Raw genomic sequence first — 21,917 nt, forward strand, 5'->3', positions numbered from 1 at the left:
AGACATGTTGGCAAAACATTTCATAAAAACAAATCTAAATATGTACAAATGTATAAACCATTTCAAAAGCTAAAAACTAATATTGTAACGTGTAGAAGTGAGAGGGGAGAGGTCTTGTGGTATTCATCTTCGCTTAGAAGTGAGAGGTTTTAGGTTCGAATCTCGTGGCTGGCGAATTCGATACTAAATTAGGTTGCCCATTGTGTTGCTTAACCAAACTCCTCATTCTCTTAGTGTAAAATATCGATGTACTTAAAAAAAAAAAAAAACGTGCAGAACAATTAAGGGCATGTTTGGTGACTCCAAGCTACGGAGAAAACGTAATTATGTATAAATGTATTATTAGGAGGGAGTGCCTTGTATCTCAAGTAATACCCCCGGTAAGTGATTCGTTTGCTGAATATGCAGTTTTTCCGAAAACTTTGATTTCAATTTGGATTTCTGTTTTTTTTTTTTAAATTCCAACAAAATCAAGATGTATTATGTTTTTCTCATAATCGCCTATTATCTAAAAACACCAAAGTTAAGACAACTTGCTGGTAGAACTATTTTCAAAAACTTGCTGGTAGAATTATTTTCAAGAACTGAATTCAAGACTAACTTAAGAAAATAATCGATTATCTAAAAACACCAAAAGTGAGTTTTTAGAATTTTTAAATTTAAACTCTTTTTTTTTACTCTCTCCTCCCCACTCACTTGCTCCCAATCTTATCTATCCCTTTTTTTTCTTCTTTTTTCTCCTCCTCTGTCTCCAATGGTTCGCTCTCTTCATTCTCTCTCATCCTTCTCTTTATCTCCTGTCATCTCTTTCTCACACTCCTACGACTCCCTGTCTTTGGATCTTTTTGTCCAATTTAAGTTTTTTTATTTTTTATTTATTTTTATGAAACAAACGATATTATTCACAGTTCTACATTAAAAGGGTATATTCACCCTCTCATTCTTGATCTATCCCTCTCTCTTTTTGTAGACTCTTTTAGAGGGTATATTCAATAAGGAGTTTAAAAGATTTTAAAAGAATTTACCAATCTAGATATATTCATTCAAGATTTTATTTTAAAAAGGTTTATAAAACTCTATAAAAATCCGAGTATATTAATTCCTCATTTTAAAGTAGTTCATAAAACTCTATGTGTAATTTATTTTAAAATATGAAGGATTTTAATGGATTTGAAGGAATAATAAAGGGATTTTGAGAAATTAGACATCGTTTCTAAGATTTCAAATGAACTCAACTAAAATTCACATGGAGTCTATGGAACTATATTAAGTTGAAAATCAGAGTACACATAACAAGCAAACAAACAAACGACGAACAAAATTCACATAGTACGCATAACGACGAACAAGCAAATAAAATAAACAAATACAAAACTACAAATATTATTAAAAACGAAGAAACAATAGTACAAGATTCGCCAAAAAATCTACATAACTCGTAAGACTATGCCACCAACTAATTCTAGACTGAATTACAAAACATACCATTATAGAAATCTCTAATAAGCAACAAATACGGAATCCTAATTTTAACGAACTAGGCCCAAATTCTAAACTAACAAGAAAATACAAACAACTAATTTAAAAAAGAAAAAGAAAAAGAAAACTATATAACATACGAAACTTCTATTTTTGTTCAACTTCTTAAATCTAATCTATATCTAGGCGTAAGCGAAGAGAACCACTGCCCGGCTCATTGACGACTCCATTGCCGAAGAAGAATTGATTCAGCCACTACCATACCACCTGTAAGTGATCTGTTTGCAAACATCCGATTTTCTGAAAAATTGGATTTCAACTTCGAATTTCTGTGTAATTCTACACTTTTCGTTGCCAGAAGCATGTTGATTTCGCTCGGGGTTTTCTGAAATTAGTTGATTGTCCTAGCGCCTGGAAAGTGTTTGATGATATGCCTCTGTGAGAATTTGATTAGGTGTTTGGGAAGGGCATCCGATTTTTCTCTATTGGATCGGACCACCGCCTTGAGGAGTCGCTACGATGGCGCGCAAGCGTAAGCTCCAGGCACCTACAAGTTGTGAATCTGAAGGAACTTGTTCTGAAAGTGGAATGGACAGATTTAGTGATCTTCCGGAGGAAGTTGTTCATCGGATTCTTTCCTTCCTCAATTTCAAAGACCTCACTCGAGTGGGTGCTGTATCCAAAGAATGCAAACGATTTCGTCTCTCGGTTCCGGTGGTGAATTTTGGTACAGATGAGCGGACAGGCATAAAAAAAGTGGATTTAGCGAGGATGATGACTTCTTTTGATCGGTACTTGCTCGATCGTGGTCAGAACAGGATGCAGCGAGTCTGCATCAGCTTGAGTGTCTGTAAAAGTGAAACAACGAAGAAAGTTTCTGATGACCATTCTCGAGTACTCAAGTGGATTCGTGATGCAGTAAGGTGTAATGTTGAAGAGCTTGATCTCTATTTCTCACACCGTGTTAGTAGTACGTTCTCGTGGCCATCTTTCATCTTCCATTCTCAATCTTTGCGCTCTTTATCGGTGTCCTCAGGTGTAAGCATTTTGGAGGTTGTTCAAGCGCCGTCTCTATCCTTTTCTAGTAATCTCCATTACTTATCATTGAGTTCTGTTAAAATAGTAGACGATAGGGTTTTCAAATGGATCTCATGCTGCTGCAAGTGCCTTAAGGAATTACGTCTTATTTCTATCAACGGTATACCAAATATCTCCATTGAAAGTTCGTCGTTGGTTAACTTTTATGTTTTCAATTGTGGTGACATACATCTTATTATATCGGGTCAGAAACTTGAATATATAGATATGGACTGGGGTGGTTACGATGCATCTACGAGCAGAAAAAGCACAATTAGCAACACATCATTGAAGATTTTTGCTCCAAATCTTAAAACTTTGAAATGGAAAGGCGAATTGAGGAATAGCCAAAGTCTGGGAAATTTAAAGAGTTTGGAAGAAGTTGAGATTTTCTTAGCGCCTCTGAAAAATGAGTTTGACAAAGTATTGGAGGTTCTTTGCAGTATATGTACGGCAAAAGTTATGACCATAAACGAGGAGACCGTTAAGGTAAAGTTCACTTATTCTCTGGACCTTTTTTGTAAAAACACTATAAGTAATCTTGTGAATTGACTCTTGAGAGTGTTTTCACTTTTCAATCATGGAGATTGCATTCTTATTGTGATGTTATATTTGATGCGATATTTGTTAGATGAAGTAACTGAAACAGCATTAGACTTTAATTTTTTGACAAATTAATGATCATATTAATCAAGATTGTGATAATTCTTGTGTTCTTTCTATGTAATTAAGATTTTTTTCTTGAAAACTTGCAGGCTCTGTACAAGGAAGGTTCCACGACAACACTAATATTGGATAATATTTTAAACTTGAGCATACATTGTGAGAACTTGAATAACAGGCTTGTTCCTGCAATGGTCTCTCTTCTTAGGAGAATGCCTAATCTGAATATTTTGTGCATAAAGACTAGCTGTGAGAATTTGACTCCTGAAAAAGTAAGTAAAAGCCTGTGTTGCCTATTGATCTCCCTCTCACGCATACGGCACACATTTTTCTTGTTCTAATTTTTAGAATCATTTGCTAATAAATTAGGGCGACCTTATGTATTTCTTAAGAAAACCCTCCTATTAAACAATGAAAACTCAAAATTTAACCCAGATTAAATGACAGCAAAAGGGTTAGCTAGTTTCTTTTAATTTTTTTATGTAGCGATATATTTTCACTATGCATAATAGTTAGTTTTGTAATATATTGGTGCAACTTACATGTTTTTACATTTCCTTTTAGAATGGGTTGGGTCAATAACGTGTAAACTTGGTGAATTTGTGGAATAGTTGGGTTAGTCAGAGTCATAGAAAAGTTAATTTGTTTTTGAATTACTTTGTGTTTATTTGGTGATTTTTAATTAATTTCTTTTATGTCTTTAGGCAAGTCTCTCCAGTAATGAATGCTGGAAACTGCAAAACCTTGTTTTCATTCATCAGCTTAAGGAGGTAAGCGTAGAGAATTCCTATGGGTCTAATGAAATTGAGTTTGCAATGTATGTTCTGTGAGAATTTGGCTCCCGGAACAGTAAACAGTAAGGGAAAGTCTATGTTGCCTATTAATCTCCCTCTTGCGCACACGACACATTTTTCTTGTGCTAATTTGTAGATTCATTTTCTTATAATTTAGGGAAACTTTATTTAAAGTTTAAACCCAACAATTTCTTAAGAAAACCCTCCTATTAAAAGAATTAAAAGTCAAAATGTAACCTTAGAGTACATAGCAGCAAAAGGGTTAGCTAGTTTCTTTTAATGTTCTACTTTTTATGCAGTGAGGATTTGGGGTAAGTCACACAATTGGGAAATCATAATAATTACGTATTGAACTCGCAATCCAAGTAAGTCAAACTTGAGACATCCCACTTACAAGTTAGAGAAGAATATCGCTAGACCGTAGTGCTATTGGCCATAAGACAAGCTAGTTTGAAAAAGACAACTCTGAAACTGCTATCAATATTCAGAAACTCAACATAGTCATCACTTATCTCCAACTAAAAATCCTGAGTCCTAAGTGAAACTTGTATAATCTCTGCCCTAGCTTCATTACAGTGTAAATAAATAAGTTAAGACAAATTAAACATACTCTCAAATTGTATTTTGTGGGTCTTCAAATGAGATACGAATATAATTTTTGAGTTTGAGGTTAAATTTATTTGATTTTCATAAGACATGTTTGACAAATCAGCACTTAATGTGGAATGTACCATGTACTTCATCAATCTAGAGGTTTGGCAGTGTGGTACCGTACATCCTTCTTCGGGTGTAATGGGGTTAGTTTTGGAATATATTTACGTTCCTTTTTGGAAGGGGTTTAGATCAACATATTGAGTTTGGCGGGTTTATGGAATAGTTGGGTTAAACAGAGGCACCCAAAAATTATCGTCAAAAGATGAATTTAGAAAGTTATGTTTCTATTTGGTAATTTTGAATAATTTGCTTCATTTTTTTTTTTTGCACAACAAATTAATTTGCTTTTATGTTTTCAGGCAAGTCACTTTGGTAATGAATACTGGAAACTGCAAAACCTTGCTTTCATTCATCAGCTTAAGGAGGTAATCATAGAGAATTCCTATGGATCTAATGAAATCGAGTTTGCAAGATATATTCTCGAGCGTGCTCAAAATTTGAAGAAAATGGTCATTGTTCATCGTGACGATGATGCTCCATCAAAAGTTGCTGGGATGGTGAGTAGGAGCAAGATGATTTCCAGTGCTTCCATTTTCATCCAGCAGGATCCACACAGGATTTACAGAATTTGTGGTCCGGGATCTTACATTTCGTATTCGGGACCTGATATATTGAAATCTGGGATAGTGACTATGAGATCTTAGACAGTGACTTAGCAAATAAGAGAGATTCTCGGGATCTAGAAGGAAGAAGGATTGATCTATATATATTTTTTTTGGGTAAATAAACAAACATTTCGTACGTCTTTTAACAGTTTGCATGAGTAGAAATCAAATTCAAGGTGCAACTGAGAACCAGCTTTTGGAAATAAACCAAAGATCAGATTACAACTCTCATGTTGCATTACATTAATTGACAGGATATTTTTCTCTTGCTTCACCCAAACCTAATTTGTCTAGCAATGCACAAAAATTAATAATATTGAAATGGAGTGTGCTATTCGCACATCCCATTTTATTTCTCACACACCTCTTGATAATTTCTGTCTGTTGATCTTCGTTAATTCATCCGACCCGACGACCGAAAATTGAAAATATGTGTGTGAAGTAAAATGGGGTGTGTGTGGATATCACATCCCTATTGAAATAAGGGTTACATTTTTGTTCCTAGAGACATTGCACTTGCAATGAATTAACGTAATCGTTTGAAACTTTGCACTCGAAAAATACTCGTTACAACAAAAGGAAACATCTCACCTATTTCAAGATATCGTTCTAATCGAAATTACCCATAACAAAATAAAATAAAATAAATCTTAGATTAGTTGCACAAAATATAGGGAGTTTTAACGAGAAGTCTACGGTACTGTTCACTTTAACAAAAAGTTATATTTTTACACTAAAAAGTCAATTTTGGTACTATTCACTTTACCCTTTATTTTGTCTTTATCGTTAAAACTCAAAGTTTTCAAACCATTTTCATTAGTTTTCCTCAAAATATATTCTCAAAGATTCGCTTAGGCTATCATGTCCAAAGCCAAACCAAAAAAATCATCTAAAGCAAATGTGCACAAAATATAATCTCAAAGAATCCATTAAGCTATCATGCCCAAAACCAAACCAAAAGAATTATCTAAGACCATCTCCAAACTTTGTGGGTTAAATTTTTAGTTCGAAATTATTAAATAATGAATTTTATGATCATTTTTTTAAGTAACTTTTTGTTAAAAAAAAAAAAAATTATGTAGACTATCATAATTTAATTTTATGAACATTTTAACTTAAAAATATTTAGATTCTAATAAATATTGTAAAATCACTAAACTGACACCATGAAACTCGTGTAACATGACGAAAGAATATGAAAACATGAAAGAATTGTTTTTAATTATTTTAGTTGTTGGATTTAAGTTTGAACCGTTGCATCTTTTTTTATTACCGTTGGATATGATGATATTATATCTTAACCATTGAATTCAGTGAATTTATAAATATAAAACTAAAAAAAATACACATATATGGTGGCTTAACCCACTAACTCAGGGGGAATCAAACCCAAATTGTCACATCCCGGCCCGGACGAGACCACTTCTCGGGCCCGACTCCACCGTATCACGATATTGTCCGCTTTGGGCCCCCAACACACCCTCACAGTGTTGTTTCTGGGAACTCACACGAGAACTTCCCAGTGGGTCACCCATCCTGGGAGTGCTCTCGTGCTCTACTCGTTTAACTTCGGAGTTCCCATGGAACCCGAAACCAGTGAGCTCCCAAAAGGCCTCGTGCTAGGTAGGGATGAGAATATACATTTAAGGATCACTCCCCTGGGCGATGTGGGATGTCATACAAATTCGACCCAAGGGTTGGAGCAAGTTGGAATAGGCTTAGAAACTAAAATTTGAGTTTTATTCAAAGGAGTAGGTCTAAAGCAAATGTTCATAGTCTGCAATAAAAAATTTCACATTATTGCTTGGATGAACTACCAGATAGCAATCCTATTTAGATTAGATGTCTACCAGTCTATGATTAGGGTAAAATCCTAAGAGTAAAATCCTAAGAAATCTTTGAAAGAAGTGCATATAAACCTTGAGAAATCTACAAAAGAAATCCATACAAATCCATAGAAATCTATATTAGAAATCCATATAAATCTTACGAAATCCATATAGAATTGAGAATCTTTTAAAATCCTTTGAAATCTGTCACTTAAAAAAAATCTATTAAAATCCCGTGAAATCCAAATTGACTACATCCCCCTAAATTTCATCTATAGACACTCATTAATTTTTTTATATAATTTTTTTAAACCATATAAAATTACAAACAATAATAATAAAGTCTTATCGGGCGATGGTTACTATATGAATTTTACAATGGTAAATTTTATTTAAACCCATCTTACCTCTTTCTATACCCAACTTAAATTTTAAATGTTAATTGTCTATTTTATCTTATTGCATAATTACTATTAAGTACAAAATGAAATTAATAATAAAAATCAAATTTATCAATAGACCTACATACTAAAAATCAAATTTATCAATAGACCCATATACTATAATTAAACTCTAGCATCACCCTTTATTTATCCTACGTTCATTTCGACTAAAACCCTAATAGCTCTGACAGAGAAAAACAAGCTTTTCTATTAATGGATGGTGATTTTGAAGTTTTTAATCCTCCAACTAAGGTATGACTCGATTTATGGATATTTTGCTTGTTTGCCTCTTCTTTGGATTAAATTTCAGACTTCTTATATTATATTGTATTTGTTTTTCTTTGCTGTCTGTATGCGCCCCAAAAAAACCAGTGCAAGTACTTTTGATTGGTACTGCAAAGACATAAAACTTGATTCTTGGTGCATAAAGATTGCTCAACCTTAACCACGAACTAGCGGGTGGCATGTCTTACACCTTTTTTATTCGAAATAGCTTCAATTTGTTTATTAACGTAGCAGCAAAATACTCAGCCCTATGTCACTTCAAAGTTTCTTAAAAAATACATGAAAATGCTCGATTTAAAAAGGACGGAACTGGAGCTTGCATAACATTCTCTTGGCAAATTCAAGTCTATGCAATGATCTCTTGGATCCCAAGTCCATGGATGGGTTGTGGTAATAGAAAGAAAAAAAAGCAGCCATGGAAATGCTAGCCCTATACGGCACATGCAATTATAAAGGGGCAAAGGACGCCTCTTTGAAAAGAAAAAAAAAACATAAAATTAAAGATGTTATTTTATAAAAGGAATAGATGTGAAGATAATTTTACATTTTGAATTGGGTTTGAGAGGGCAGTTTAGGTAATAAATTTGGGTTTAAAGAGATATTAATTCTTTAATAAAAAAACAATATGAGTGAAGAGAGTAAATTGAATGTAGAAGGTTCTAAAAGACGCTAGGCGCTAGTCAGGCGGCGGGATAGGGCCTAACGCCTAGGCGGCTAGACGGGGTCTAGGTGGGCGCCTGGAAGGACTAGGTGTGTCACATCCCGGCCCGGGACGGATCACTTCCCAGGCCTGCTCCACTACCGTAGCACGATATTGTCCGCTTTGGGCTTACCATTCCCTCAAGGTTTTGTTTTTGGGAACTCACGAGCAACTTCCCAATGGGTCACCCATCATGGGATTGCTCTAGCCCCCTTCTCGCTTAACTTCGGAGTTCCTACGGAACCCGAAGCCAGTGAGCTCCCAAAAGGCCTCGTGCTAGGTAGGGATGAAATATACATTTAAGGATCATTCCCCTGGGCGATGTGGGATGTCACAATCCACCCCCCTTAAGGGCCCGACGTCCTCGTCGGCACATTTCCGGCCAGGGATTGGCTCTGATAAGGTGGATTTAATTAAATCTATTATATTTCGTGTAAATAAGTGTCTGTTTATACTTAACATATATATGATTTCATCATAAACTACAAAATGGAATGACATATATATTATGAACTATTGAAACATAATGAAAACATGAGGAACAAGTGTATAATGTGTGTTCTTTTAAGTATTCAACAAGTCTCTACAATTTATTGAAAAAAGTAAAATGCAAAATGAAAGTTATCTATTTTCTGTTTAAGTGAGTCGCAACCTAGGCAGGAGTCTAGGCTGGTCTGGGCTGGCTAGGCGGGTGCCTAGGCAGTCTAGGCGGGTGCCTCGATAGGTCTAGACGCCCTTTCTTAATTTTCAAACGCCTAGACATTAATCGAGGCGGTAGCCAACCGTCTAATGCCTAGATGGGGCCTAGGCGGCGCTAAACGGAGATTTTTAAAACAGTAATGCTAGATGAGTTCAAATAAAATTTTTCTTTTACAACGCTTCTGCTTTGGATTTTGTGATATATAAAATTACCAAAAAGCGAAAAAATTATTTTCTTTGGACACGTAGGTTTTGTAACCATCGGATTCGACTTTCTATTTGAGATCGGACTCCTAGGCCTCCGTCGACGGGTGAGTGAAAGGTACTGGTTTCCGCGCTCTGTGGTGGGGCGCGTCGACGTTCATATAAATCTTCAACTCTCCTTCTGCTTGAGCTCGTCGGCGACGACGTGGATGTGCAACAAATATTGCCGCAGAATCCGCCGCTTATCGGCTTTCTGGGCTTTCAACACCAAATTTCTACTCCCGCCGCCGCCCTAACAGGGAGGAGGGGATTGAATTTTGATCGTAAGTGATTTGTTCGCGGAACATTATTTTTCCGAAAACTCTGATTTCAAGTTGGATTTCTGTCTGATTGTACACCTTGGTGATTGTGGTAGTACCTGGAAAGTGTATAGAATGCCTCTGTGAGAATTTAATTAGGTATTTGGGAAGGGCTTCGTCTTTATCTCTAGTAGCTCCGACCACCGCCTTCAGGAGTCACTATGATGGGGCGCAAGCTTAAGCTCCGGACATCTCCATGTTGTGAAGCTGAAGAAACTTGTTCTGAAAGTGGAGTAGACAGATTTAGTCTTCTTCCGGAGGAAGTTGCTCATCATATTCTTTCCTTCCTCAATTTCAAAGACCTCACTCGAGTTGGCGTTCTGTCCAAAAGATGCAGACAATTTCGTCTCTCAGTTCCGGTAGTTGATTTTGGTACAAATCGGTGGACAGACGTAAAACAAGCGGATTTGGCGAGGATGATGAGTTCTTTTGATAGATACTTGCTTGATCGTGGTAATAACAGGATGCAGCGAGTCCACATCAGCTTGAGTTCCTATATAAATGAAACAGCGGAGAAAGTTTCTGATGACCATTCTCAAGCAATCAAGCGGTTCGAAATGCAGTAAGGTGTAATGTTGAAGAGCTTGATCTCTATTTCTCACACAGTGTTAGTACCAGTACGTTGTCGTTGCCATCTTTCATCTTCCATTCTCAATCTTTGTGCTCTCTTACGGTGTCCTTGAATACATTCATTTCGGAGGTTGTTGAAGCGCCGTGTCTATCCTTTTCTAGTAATCTCCGTTACTTATCATTGAGTTCTGTTAAAATAGTAGACGAGAGCATTTTCAAATGGATCTCATGTTGCTGCAAATGGCTTCAGGAATTACGTCTTATTTCTATAGAAGGTATACAAAATATCTCCATTGAAAGTTCGTCTTTAGTTACCTTTTATATTTTCAATCGTGGTGACATCCATCTTACTATATCGGGTCAGAAACTTGAAAAGATAGATATGTACTGGGGTGGTTACAATGTATTTGCGAGCAGAGAAAGCACAAATAGCAACACATCACTGAAGATTTTTGCTCCAAATCTTAAAACTTTGAAATGGAGAGGCAAATTGAGGAATAGCCAAAGTCTGGGACGTTTAGACAGTTTGGAAGAAGTTGAGATTTTATTAGCCTCCCAAAAATGAGTTTGACATAGTATTGGAGGTTCTTTGCAGTATATGCTTGGCAAAAGTTCTTATTATAAACGGAAAGACCATTAAGGTAAAGTTCACTCTATTCTCCCGACGTTTTTCTTAAAATGGTATAAATAATCTAATGACTTGAGTTTTCACTTTTCAATCATGGAGATTGCATTCTAATTGTGATGGCATACTTCTTGTGATATTTGTGAGACTTACTGAGGAAATGTAAATTTTTGACATATTAGTGATTATATTATTCTAGATTGTGATAATTCTTGTGCACTCTCTCTCTCTAATTAAGATATTTTTTTTTTTTTTTTTTGGGAAAAACTTGCAGGCTCTGTACAAGGAAGGCTCCACGCCAACACTAATATTGGATAATATTCGGAACTTGAGTATACATTGTGAGAGCTTGAATAACAAGTTTGTTCCTGCACTGGTCTCTCTTCTTAGGAGAATGCCTAATCTGAATATTTTGTGCATAAAGACTAGCTGTTGGAAGTTGACTTACAGAACTGTAAGTGAAAGTCTATGTTGCATATTAATCTCCCTCTCATGCACACGACTCACATTTTCTTGTGCTAATTTGTAGAATCTTTTTCGTATAAATTAGGTTGGCTTTATTTACACCCAACAATATCTTAAGAAACCCCCCCTAGTAAAAGAATGAAAACTCAAAATTTAACCTAGATTAAATGACGGCAAAAGGGTTAGTTAGTTTCATTTTATGTTCTATTTTTTATGTAGCGATTTATTGTTAGTGGGTGGACTATTGTTAGACCATAGTACGAGCCGCCATAATAACTAGGTATTGAACTTGTTTTCCAAGTAAGTCAGTTTTGAGAAACCCCACTTACAAGTTAGAGAAGAATATTGCTAGACCGTAATGCTATTTGACATAAGATTACAACTATGAAATTGCTTTCAAATATCAAGAAACTCAACATAGTCATGACTTATCTCGAACTAAAAATCCTTTATGAAACTTATATTAATCTCTCACTAGATTCATTATGTTAAAACAAATCAAATAATAGCCTCTCAAATTGTGTTTTGTGTTCTTCAAATGAGATATGAATATAATTTTCGAGCTTGATTTCAAATTTATTTGTTTTCATAAAACACGTTAGACAAACCAGCACTACATGCATAATCTAACATCTAGTGAAAATCATTATAAAGGTTTGGCAGTGTGCTACCGTAAACCCTTTGGGTGTATAATGGTGGTAGTTTTGGAATATATTGCGTGTAACTTACATATTTTTACATGTCCTTTTAGAGGGGGTTGGGTCAATAACATATAAGGTTGATGAATTTAAGGAATAGTTAGGTTAAACAGAGTCGCACAAAAGTTCATTTGTTTTTAATTACTTTGCATTTATTTGGTGATTTTGAATTAAATTGTTTTATGTCTTCAGGCAAGTCACTTTGGTAATGAATACTGGAAACTGCAAAACCTTGCTTTTCATTCACCAGCTCAAGGAGGTAAGCATAGAGAATTCCTATGGGTCTAATGAAATCGAGTTTGAAAGGTATATTCTTGAGCGTGCTCAAAATTTGAAGAAAATGGTCATTGTTCATCGTGATGAAAATGCTCCATCAAAAGTTGCTGGGATGATGAGTAGGAGCAAGATGATTTCCAATGCTTCAGTTCACATTCGGCAGTACCTAGACTACATCTACACTCTCTGGTCCGGGGATCCCACATAGCTATTTTGATGTCTCAGATAGAGATTCACGTAGCATTTGAAATCGAACCAAGATTAGATTGCAACTCTCATCACATGTTGCATGACATTAATTGACAGGATATTTCTCTAGTAATATTTCCTTGATATTTCTCTCATACAGCATTTGAATCTGGTGATGTTCTTAATCGATCGTGCCACCAACGATCAACAGATTAGATCACCAAGAGGTATGCAGCTACTTTGAAGAACAATCTTGGGTTCTCGCACACAAATATCTCGGGAAAACCAACATCAAAGAATTTACATGATTTCGAACAAAAATGCAATTTCGTGAACCATTTCTTCTGATAACTGCAATTCAGGCATGGGAAGAGATGGTGTGTTCACATAGGAAGGCGCAACTAACAAAATGCATGCTTAATAATGTGCCCTAAGCTTTCTATGATCTAAGATAAATTTCTGATATGGTCGGTAAACGGCTAAAAACGTTAATATCTGTTGTCAAAACGTAAGCTAAAAGTTCATAAAAACAATTCTAATTACGTACCAATGTGTACAAAAGTAATAACCATCTTCAAAGCTAAAACCTATCTCTTTTTTTTCAAATTGATAACTTTTCAAAACCAAAATTTGAATATTTTTGCCTCATGCTCATTTTGTCTTGGCCCGCCATGGTTGTAAAAGCCCAGCCCATGAGAGGTGGCTAACCCTAAACTAGAGGGGGAGTGCCTTGTATCTCACGTATTACTCTCATCTATTTAGTCTTCCTGCGAGACTTCATCGTCCAAGAAGAATTGATTCAGCCACTAACACCTGTAAGTGATTCGTTTGCAGAAGATACGATTTTTCCATTAACTTTTATTTCAATTAGGATTTCTGTCTAATTTTACACTTTTGATTTTTGAAAAATCTGGGCTTGTTGATTTCTAGGGTTTCCTGAAATTTAGTTGATTGTAGTAGTGCCCGGAAAATGTTTTAATTAGGAATTTGGCAAGCACATCCCATTTTAGCTGCAAAAGTTTCTTGACTGTGTAGTTTTGAGATAATGTTGCAATTGTTGGTTGCAGGAAAGGATTATCTCTAGTAGATCCGGCCTTGAGGAGTCACCGCGATGGCCGGGCGCAAGCGTAAGCTCCGGGCATCTACAAGTTGTCAAGCTGAAGGAAATTCCTCTGAAAGTGGAATAGACAGATTTAGTGATCTTCCGGAGGAAGTCGCTCATCATATTCTTTCCTTCCTCAATTTCAAAGACTACACTCGAGTGGGTGCTTTGTCCAAAAGATGCAGGCAAATTCATCTATCAGCTCCGGAAATGGATTTTGGTGCAATTTCAGAAGTTATTATTATGAACGAGAAGACCATTAAGGTAAAGTTCATTCTATTCTCCGGACGTTTTTCGTAAAAACAGAATAAATAATCTCATGACTGGAGAGTTTTCACTTTTCAATCATGGAGATTGCATTCTTATTATGATGGCATACTTGTGATATTTGTGAGACTTACTGGGAAATGTGAGTTCTTATTTACGCACAAGTTCTGTCCGATGAAGGAACTTAAAAAGCATTTGAATTTATGGAAAAACTTGCAGGCTCTCTACCAGGAAGGCTCCAAGCCAACACGAATATGGGATAAAATTCGGAACTTGAGTATACATTGTGAGAGTTTGAATAACAAGCTTGTTCCTGCAGTGGTCTCTCTTCTTAGGAGAATGCCTAATCTGAATGTTTTGTGCATAAAGACTAGCTGTGAGATGTTAGCTCCCGAAAAAGTAAGTGAAAGTCTATGTTGCCTATTCATCTCCGTCTCACGCACACGACACATTTTTCTTTTGCTAATTTGTAGAATCATTTGCTTATAAATTAGGGCGGCTTTATTACAGCCAAAAATTTCTTAAGAATTCCATCCTATTAAAAGAATGAAAACTCGAATTTAAACTAGATTAAATGACAGTAAAAGTGTTAGCTAGTTTCTTTATAATTATTTTTGACGTAGTGATATATTGTTAGTGGGTGGGGTATTGCTAGACCTAGGTTGATCTCGTCTTCCAAGTAAGTCAAATTTGAGAGATCTTACTTACAAGTTAGAGAAGAAATTGCTAGACCGTAGTGCTAGTTGCCATAAGACTACAACTATAAAACTACTATCAAATATCTAGAAACTCAATATAGTCATTATAGTGTAAGAAAATAAGAAAATAAGATTATATTAATCTTATATTAATCCTAACTAAAACTTATATTAATCTCTCACTAGATTCATTATAGTGTAAGAAAATAAGTTAAAACAAGTCAAATAACAGCCTCTCAAATTGAGTTTTGTGGTTCTTCGAATGAGATATTAATATAATTTTCTAGCTTGATATCAAATTTATTTGTTTTTCATTAAACATGTTTCACAAACCAGCACTGAATGCGTATAATGGTATTAGTTTTGGAATATTGCATGTGACTTGCATTTTTTGACATTTCCTTTTAGAGGGGGTTGGGTCAATAACATATAATGTTGGTGAATTTATGGAATAGTTGGGGTAAACAGCACACACAAATTATTGTGAAAAAATGGCAAGGTAAATGTATTTATTTGGTAATTCTGAATTAATTTGTTTTTATGTTTTTAGGCAAGTCGCTTTGGTAATAAATACTGGAAACTACAAAACCTTGATTTCATTAACCAGCTTAAGGAGGTAAGCATAGAGAATTCCTATGGGTCTAATGAAATCAAGTTTGCAAGGTATATTCTTGACCATGCTCGAAATTTGAGGACAATGGTTATTGTTCTTCGTGATCAAACTGCTCCATCAAAAGTTGTTGGGATGGTGAGTAGGAGCAATAGGATTTCCAGTGCTGTAGTTGTCATTCGGCGGGCCTAGACGACACCTACACAATCTCTAATCATGGTCCGGTGATCTCACAGACCGATTTTGATAGTTCATATTGTGATTAGGAGATCTCAGATAGAGAATTAACTTATTAAGCAAGCAAAGGGTTTTTTGGGATAGAAAAGGAAGAACGTTTGATATTTAAAGAAAAAAACATTATGTATGTTCTTGTCATAGTACATTACATTGACAGGACATTTCTGCAATATTTCTTTTGTAATATCTTTTTACAATTTGCATCTCCCAAACCTAAATTGTCTTGCAAGGCACGCAAATTATAATTTGGGATTAAAAGAAATCAAGAGCTCTTGTTCCTTCTTTCATCATTTCTCTCATATACTTCTCATCCATCATTTCCCTCACATTCCTTCTTTATATATATCTCAAATATAAAAAATTGGGTTGTGCCACACAATTGGCCAACCACTAACTCGTTATTAAACTCAATACAAATATAATATTAAGTCGATGTTGAGAATTCTCACTTACAAGTGAAGAGGGATGCCATAAATTACAGTACTAGTACGTAATGAAACGAAAAATTAAGAACAAACTAATTATCAAACAGACAAATAAAGTTATTTTAATTAATGGGCCAATAAACAAGATCGACGAATTGAACCAGTAGGATGAATTGGGTCAATGGGTCAATAAACCTTAATGCTATATGTTGGTAATTTCAATTTGAGATTCTGAGCCTCTACATTTAAATTTGTTCATTTACATATATTTCGCTGTATCTAAGCCATTAGATCAATCTAACGATTAAAAACTTTACGCGTCAACTACAATTAACTATAGTTTTTAGAAAGAAAAAAAAAAGTTCTCCCGAACAAAGACTAAATGTAACGATTTTTACAATAGCTTGCCGAAATACGGATAGATGCAGAAAGTCTAAATATAGGTGCTCGGAATCCTTCCAATTGTATATGTTGTGTTTTCAATATGCTCCGCTATTAGAGGGTGGCAATATTTAATGTGGGTGTATATATGGTAACATGTATGAAGAGATCTACTCCAATGAGTCACAGCTTTCAAAAATTTCAGCCATTGCTTGCTGAAGAAGTAACCAACTCAGCCACCACCCACTGTAAGTGTTTGATGAGAATTTTATCAAATATTTGCAATGTCATTCTTGTGTGTGTGTATATAGTCAGCCGGTTATGACAAGTTGTTGTAACAGTTGGTTGCTGAGAACGATTCTCTCTAGTATCTCCGCGCCACGCCTTCAACGGTCACTATCATGGGTTGCAACTGGCAACAGTAAGTTTCGGGTATCGGCAAGTTGTAAAGCTCAAGGAAGTTCTAAAAGTGGAATAGTCAAATTTATTGATCTTCCGGATGAAGTTGCTAAACAGATTTGTTCGGTTAATTGTAATTTAGGCAAGGGAGGGAGCTGGTGTGTTCGCATAGGAAGGTGTAACTGAAGTGGTAGAACTGTAGGACAAAATCTTAAGAGAAAATACCTAATTTCCTATAGTCTAACCCTTTAAAAGAAATTTAACATCACATATAATTGGAGTTTAAAGAGTTTTAGAATTATTTAGCTTTTTTTTAAACTCTGTTAGGGAGTATAATTAGAGTTTAAAATCAAAGTACGCATTACGGACGGACGAACAAGCGAGGAATAAAATTCACTTGAAGTACATAGAACAATATTAAGTTGAAAATTAGATTACACATAATGAATGAACGAACAAAAGAACAAACAAAAAAACGAAAAATAAACCGATTACAAAGCTTCAAATATTATTGAAAACAAACAATCAGTACTACAAAGATTCGCCAAAAAAGCTACATAACTCGTAAGATTATGCGACGAGCTTATTCTAAACTGAATTACAAAACATGTTAATTTATAGATAATTAAATCTTAATAGTCAATAAATACAAAACCCTAATACTAACTGCCTATACTCAGACCCTATATCTAGGCATAAGCAAACAGAACCACGCCCCGGTTCATTGACGACTCCATAGCCGAAGAAGTGATTCAGCCACTATCATATGTAAGTAATTTGTTTGCAGAACATGTCTGAAAACTTGGATTTCAACTTCGAGTTTCTGTCTAATTGTACGCTTTTCGTTACCAAAAGCATGTTGATTTCTCTCGGGGTTTTCTGATATTAGTTGATTGTGTTAGTGCCTGGAAGTGTTTGCTAGAATGCCTCTGTGTGGAACTTAATTAGGTATTTGACAGTCTTGTGCGTGGTTATGATAAATTGTTGCAAATGTTGGTTGCAGGAAAGAATTATCTCTAGTAGATTTGACCACCGCCTTCAACAGTCACTTTCATGGAGCATAAGCTTACGCCTCCGGCATCTGCAAGTTATCAAGCTCAAGGAACTCCCTCTGAAAGTGGAATAGACAGATTTAGTGATCTTCCGGACGAAGTTGCTCATCATATTCTTTCCTTCCTTAATTTCAAAGACCTGAATCGAGTGGGTGCTCTGTCCAAAAGATGCAGACAATTTCATCTATCAGTTCCGATAGTGGATTTTCATACAGATCCCTGGACAGACAAAGAACAAATCAAACAGCATGTAGCGAGCCTGATGAGTTCTTTTGATAGAAACTTGCATTTTCGTGGACCTAACAGGATGCAACGAGTCCGGATTCTCTTGAGTTTCTCTAATTGCAATAACGAGACGAAATATTTTGGTGATCAATCTCGATTACTACTCAAGTGGATTCATAATGCAGTAAGGTGTAATGTTGAAGATCTTGATCTCTATTTCTCACACTGTGTTACTAGTTCTTTTTCGTTGCCATCTTTCATCTTCCATTCTCAATCCTTGCGCTCTCTATCGGTGTCCTTGGATATGATCAATTCGTAGGTTGTTGAAGCACCATCTCTATCCTTTTCAAGTAATCTCCGTTACTTATCATTGAGTTATGTAAAAATAGTAGGCGAGAGTGTTTTCAAATGGATCTCATGCTGCTGCAAATCCTCAAGGAGTTACGTCTTAGTTATATCAATGGCATACAAAATATCTCCATTGAAAGTTCGTCTTTGGAATCCTTTCTTTTTTCAATTATGGTGACGTCCATCTCAGTATATCTGGTGAGAAACTTGAAAGAATAGATATGGCATGGAGTGATTACTATGTACAAAGCAGCACATCATTGAAGATTTTTGCTTCAAATCTTAGAAATCTGAAATGGGAGCTATTTGAGGAACAGCCAAAATCTGGGAAAATTAATGAGTTCCAGATAGAGTTGAGCTTTGTTTAGAGTCTCAGAAAAATGAGTTTGGCAAAGTAGTTGAGGCTCTTTGCAGTATATGCTCGGCAAAAGTTCTTATTATGAACTCGAAGACAGTTAAGGTAAAGTTCACATATCCTTCTGACCTTTTTGTAACAATGCAATACATAATCTTGTGACGTGTAAGTTTTCACTTTTCAACGGCGGAGATTGCATTCTTATTGTGATGGCATATTTGTTGTGATATTTGTGAGACTTAATGGGGATATGTAAGTTCTTATTTCTGCTGCAACGTCTGTTTAGTTTCCATCCATCTAAATATATATATATATATATATATGTATGTATGTATGTATGTATGTATGTATGTATGTATGTGCGTGCGCGCGCGCGCATTTTTATATATATAATTTTCTTTTTTAATGTCAAATGAAGGCACTTAAAAAGCATTTGAATTTAATATTTTGACAAAGTAATGATTATATTAATCTAGATTGTGATAATTCTTGTGCTCTTTCTCACTAATTAAGTGGTTTTTTTTTTTTTTTTTTTTGTGGAAAAACTTGCAGGCTCTGTACAAGGAAGGCTCCACGCCAACACTAATATTGGATAATGTTCGTAACTTGAGTATACATTATGAGAGCTTGAATAACAAGCTTGTACCTGCATTGGTCTCTCTTCTTCGGAGAATGCCTAATCTGAATATTTTGTGCATAAAGACTAGGCGTGAGAAGATGGCTTCCAAAGAAGTAAGTGAAAGTCTGCCTATTAATCTCCCTCTCACGCACACGAGACACTTATCTTTTGCCAATTTGTAGAATCGTTTGCTTATAAATTATGGTGGTTTTATTATAAGTCAAGAACTTCTTAAGAATTCCCTCCCATTAAAAGAATGAAAACTCAAGATTTAACCAGATTATATGACAGCAAAAGGGTTGGCTAGATTTTATATTTTTTACATTTTCTTTTTTAGTGATATTTTACGGTCAAGGTTGGGGTTTTGGGCCAAGTCACACAAACTGGGCAACCATAATAAATAGGTTTTGCACTCATCATCCAAGTAAGTCAAACTTGAGACATCTTACTTACAAATTAAAAAAGAATATCGCTAGACCTCGGTCCTAGTGGCCATAAGACAAGCGTTTGAAAAAGAAAACTCTGAAACGGCTTCCAATATCTAGAAACTCAACCCAGTCAACACTTATCTCCAACTACAAGTCCTAAGTGAAACTTATATAATCTCTGCACTATCTTCCCTGCAGTGTAAAGAAATAAGTTAAGGCAAATTAAATAGATTCTCAAATTGTGTTTTGCGGGTCTTCAAATGATATATGAACATAATTTTTGAGTTTGAGGTCAAATTTTCATAAGACATGTTTGACAAATCAGCACTTCGGGGGTATATAGAATGGTATTAGTTTTGGAATATTGCGTGTGACTTACATATTTTTACATTTCCTTTTAAAGGGGGTTGGGACAATAACATATAAAGTTGGTGAATTTATGGAATAGTTGGGTTGAACAGCACACAAAAATTGTCGTGAAAAAATGGCAAGTTATATGAATTTATTTGGTGATTTTGAATTTATTTGTTTTTATGTTTTTAGGCAAGTCTGCCTTGGTAATGAATACTGGAAACTGCAAAACCTTTCCTTCATTCACCAGCTTAAGGAGGTAAGCATAGAGAATTTCTATGGGTCTAATGAAATCGAGTTTGCAAGGTATATTCTCGAGCATGCTCAAAATTTGAAGGATATGGTTATTGTTGACCGTGATCAAAATGTTCCATCAAAACTTTTTGGGATGTTGAGTAGGAGCAAGAAGATTTCCACTACTTCAGTTGTCATTCGGCGGACCTAGACAACACCTATACAATCTCTTATCATGGGTTGGGGATCTCACAGACCGGTTTTGATAGCTCAGATTGTAATTCAGAGATCTCAGATAGAGAGTTAACTTATTGAACAAGCAAAGAATTTTTTGGGATACAAAAGGAAGAAGGTTTGATATTTAAAGGAAAAAAAAAACATTATGTATGTCTTGTCATGGTACATTACATTTACAGGACATTTCTGCAATATTTCTTTAGTAATATCTTTTTGCATTTTGCATCATCCAAACCTAAATTGTCTTGTAAGGCACAAAAATTAATAATTTGGGATCCTTAAAGAAATCATGAGCTCTTATTCCTTCTTTCATATTTCTCTCATATTCACTTCTCATCTTCCCTCACATTCTTTCTTTATATCTCAAATATAAAAACTGAAAACCAGCTTTTTATATATACAAAGATATTCTATTTTAAAGGGAAGAAAAATTGGGTTCTCACACAATTGGCCAACCACTAACTCACTATTAAACTCAACACAAATATAATATGTCGAATTTGAGAAATCTCACTTACAAGTAAAGAGAGATATCATTAAATTATGGTACTATTAGGTAATGAAACCAAAAATTAAAAACAAAATAATTATCAAACACACAAATAAAGTTATTGTAGTTAATGTGACCAGGGTCGACTAATTGAACTAGTAGAATGACTTGAGTCAGTGGGTCAATAAACCTTGAGGCCATATGTTGGTAATTCCAATTTGAGATCCCCAGCCTCTACATTTAAACTTTGTTTATTTACCTGCATTTCGCTGTATCTAAGCCATTAGATCAATCTAATGATTTAAAACTTTACACGTCAGCTACAATTAATTTTAGTTTTTAGGAAAGTAAAAAATAAAAATAAAAAAAAATACTCCCAAACAAAGACTAAATGTAACAATTTTTACAATAGCTTAGAGAAATAAAGGTAGATGCAGAAAGTCTAAATATAGGTGCTCGGAATCCTTCCAATTTGTATTTTTATTTCAATATGATCAACTATTAGAAGCTGACTATATTTGGTGTGGGTGTATATATGGCGATATGTGTGAAGAGATCTACTCCAATGAGTCACAGCTTTCAAAAATTTCAGCCATTGCTTGCCGAAGAAGGAACCAACTTAGCCACCACCCACTGTAAGTGTTTGATGAGAATTTTATGAAATATTTGTCAATGTCATTCTTGTGTGTGTGTATATAGTCAGCTAGTTATGATAAGTTGTTGTAACAGTCGGTTGCTGAGAACGATTCTCTCTAGTATGTCCGCGCAATGCCTTCAATGGTCAC

General features: G+C 35.2%; 2 protein-coding genes and 2 pseudogenes across 9 annotated transcripts; all 4 read left to right on the plus strand.

Moving 5' to 3' along the window:
• Nucleotides 1–1,560: 1,560 nt before the first annotated feature.
• Nucleotides 1,561–12,581, plus strand: LOC137722742 (F-box/LRR-repeat protein At3g26922). Of its 8 annotated transcripts, none has more exons than XM_088692706.1 (6): nucleotides 1,609–1,748; nucleotides 1,841–2,677; nucleotides 2,783–3,045; nucleotides 3,312–3,491; nucleotides 3,924–3,989; nucleotides 5,027–5,557. In XM_088692706.1, the coding sequence occupies exons 2-6, from the start codon at nucleotides 1,999–2,001 to the stop codon at nucleotides 5,369–5,371; spliced, it is 1,533 nt and encodes a 510-aa protein (XP_088548832.1). In that variant the 5' UTR covers nucleotides 1,609–1,748; nucleotides 1,841–1,998; the 3' UTR covers nucleotides 5,372–5,557. The 8 variants fall into 8 exon arrangements, 7 of the variants coding, with proteins under 7 accessions (XP_068317919.1, XP_088548832.1, XP_068317920.1 ...); XM_088692705.1 differs by having other exon boundaries at nucleotides 1,616–1,748; nucleotides 1,838–2,677; XM_068461818.2 differs by having other exon boundaries at nucleotides 1,561–1,748; nucleotides 1,838–3,045.
• Nucleotides 10,016–11,098, plus strand: LOC137722743 (F-box/LRR-repeat protein 25-like; annotated as a pseudogene).
• Nucleotides 12,582–13,278: 697 nt separating the features above from the next.
• LOC148697565 (uncharacterized) lies at nucleotides 13,279–15,875 on the plus strand. Its single transcript, XM_088692708.1, has 4 exons — nucleotides 13,279–13,489; nucleotides 13,742–14,040; nucleotides 14,263–14,442; nucleotides 15,292–15,875. The coding sequence occupies exons 2-4, from the start codon at nucleotides 13,786–13,788 to the stop codon at nucleotides 15,541–15,543; spliced, it is 687 nt and encodes a 228-aa protein (XP_088548834.1). The 5' UTR covers nucleotides 13,279–13,489; nucleotides 13,742–13,785; the 3' UTR covers nucleotides 15,544–15,875.
• A 1,971-nt stretch (nucleotides 15,876–17,846) lies between these two features.
• LOC137722069 (putative F-box/LRR-repeat protein At4g13960) lies at nucleotides 17,847–20,616 on the plus strand (annotated as a pseudogene).
• The last annotated feature ends 1,301 nt before the right edge of the window (nucleotides 20,617–21,917 follow it).

The sequence above is a fragment of the Pyrus communis genome, chromosome 4 (assembly GCF_041283825.1).
Source record: "Pyrus communis isolate YQ-2024b chromosome 4, ASM4128382v1, whole genome shotgun sequence".
Taxonomy (NCBI): domain Eukaryota; kingdom Viridiplantae; phylum Streptophyta; class Magnoliopsida; order Rosales; family Rosaceae; genus Pyrus; species Pyrus communis.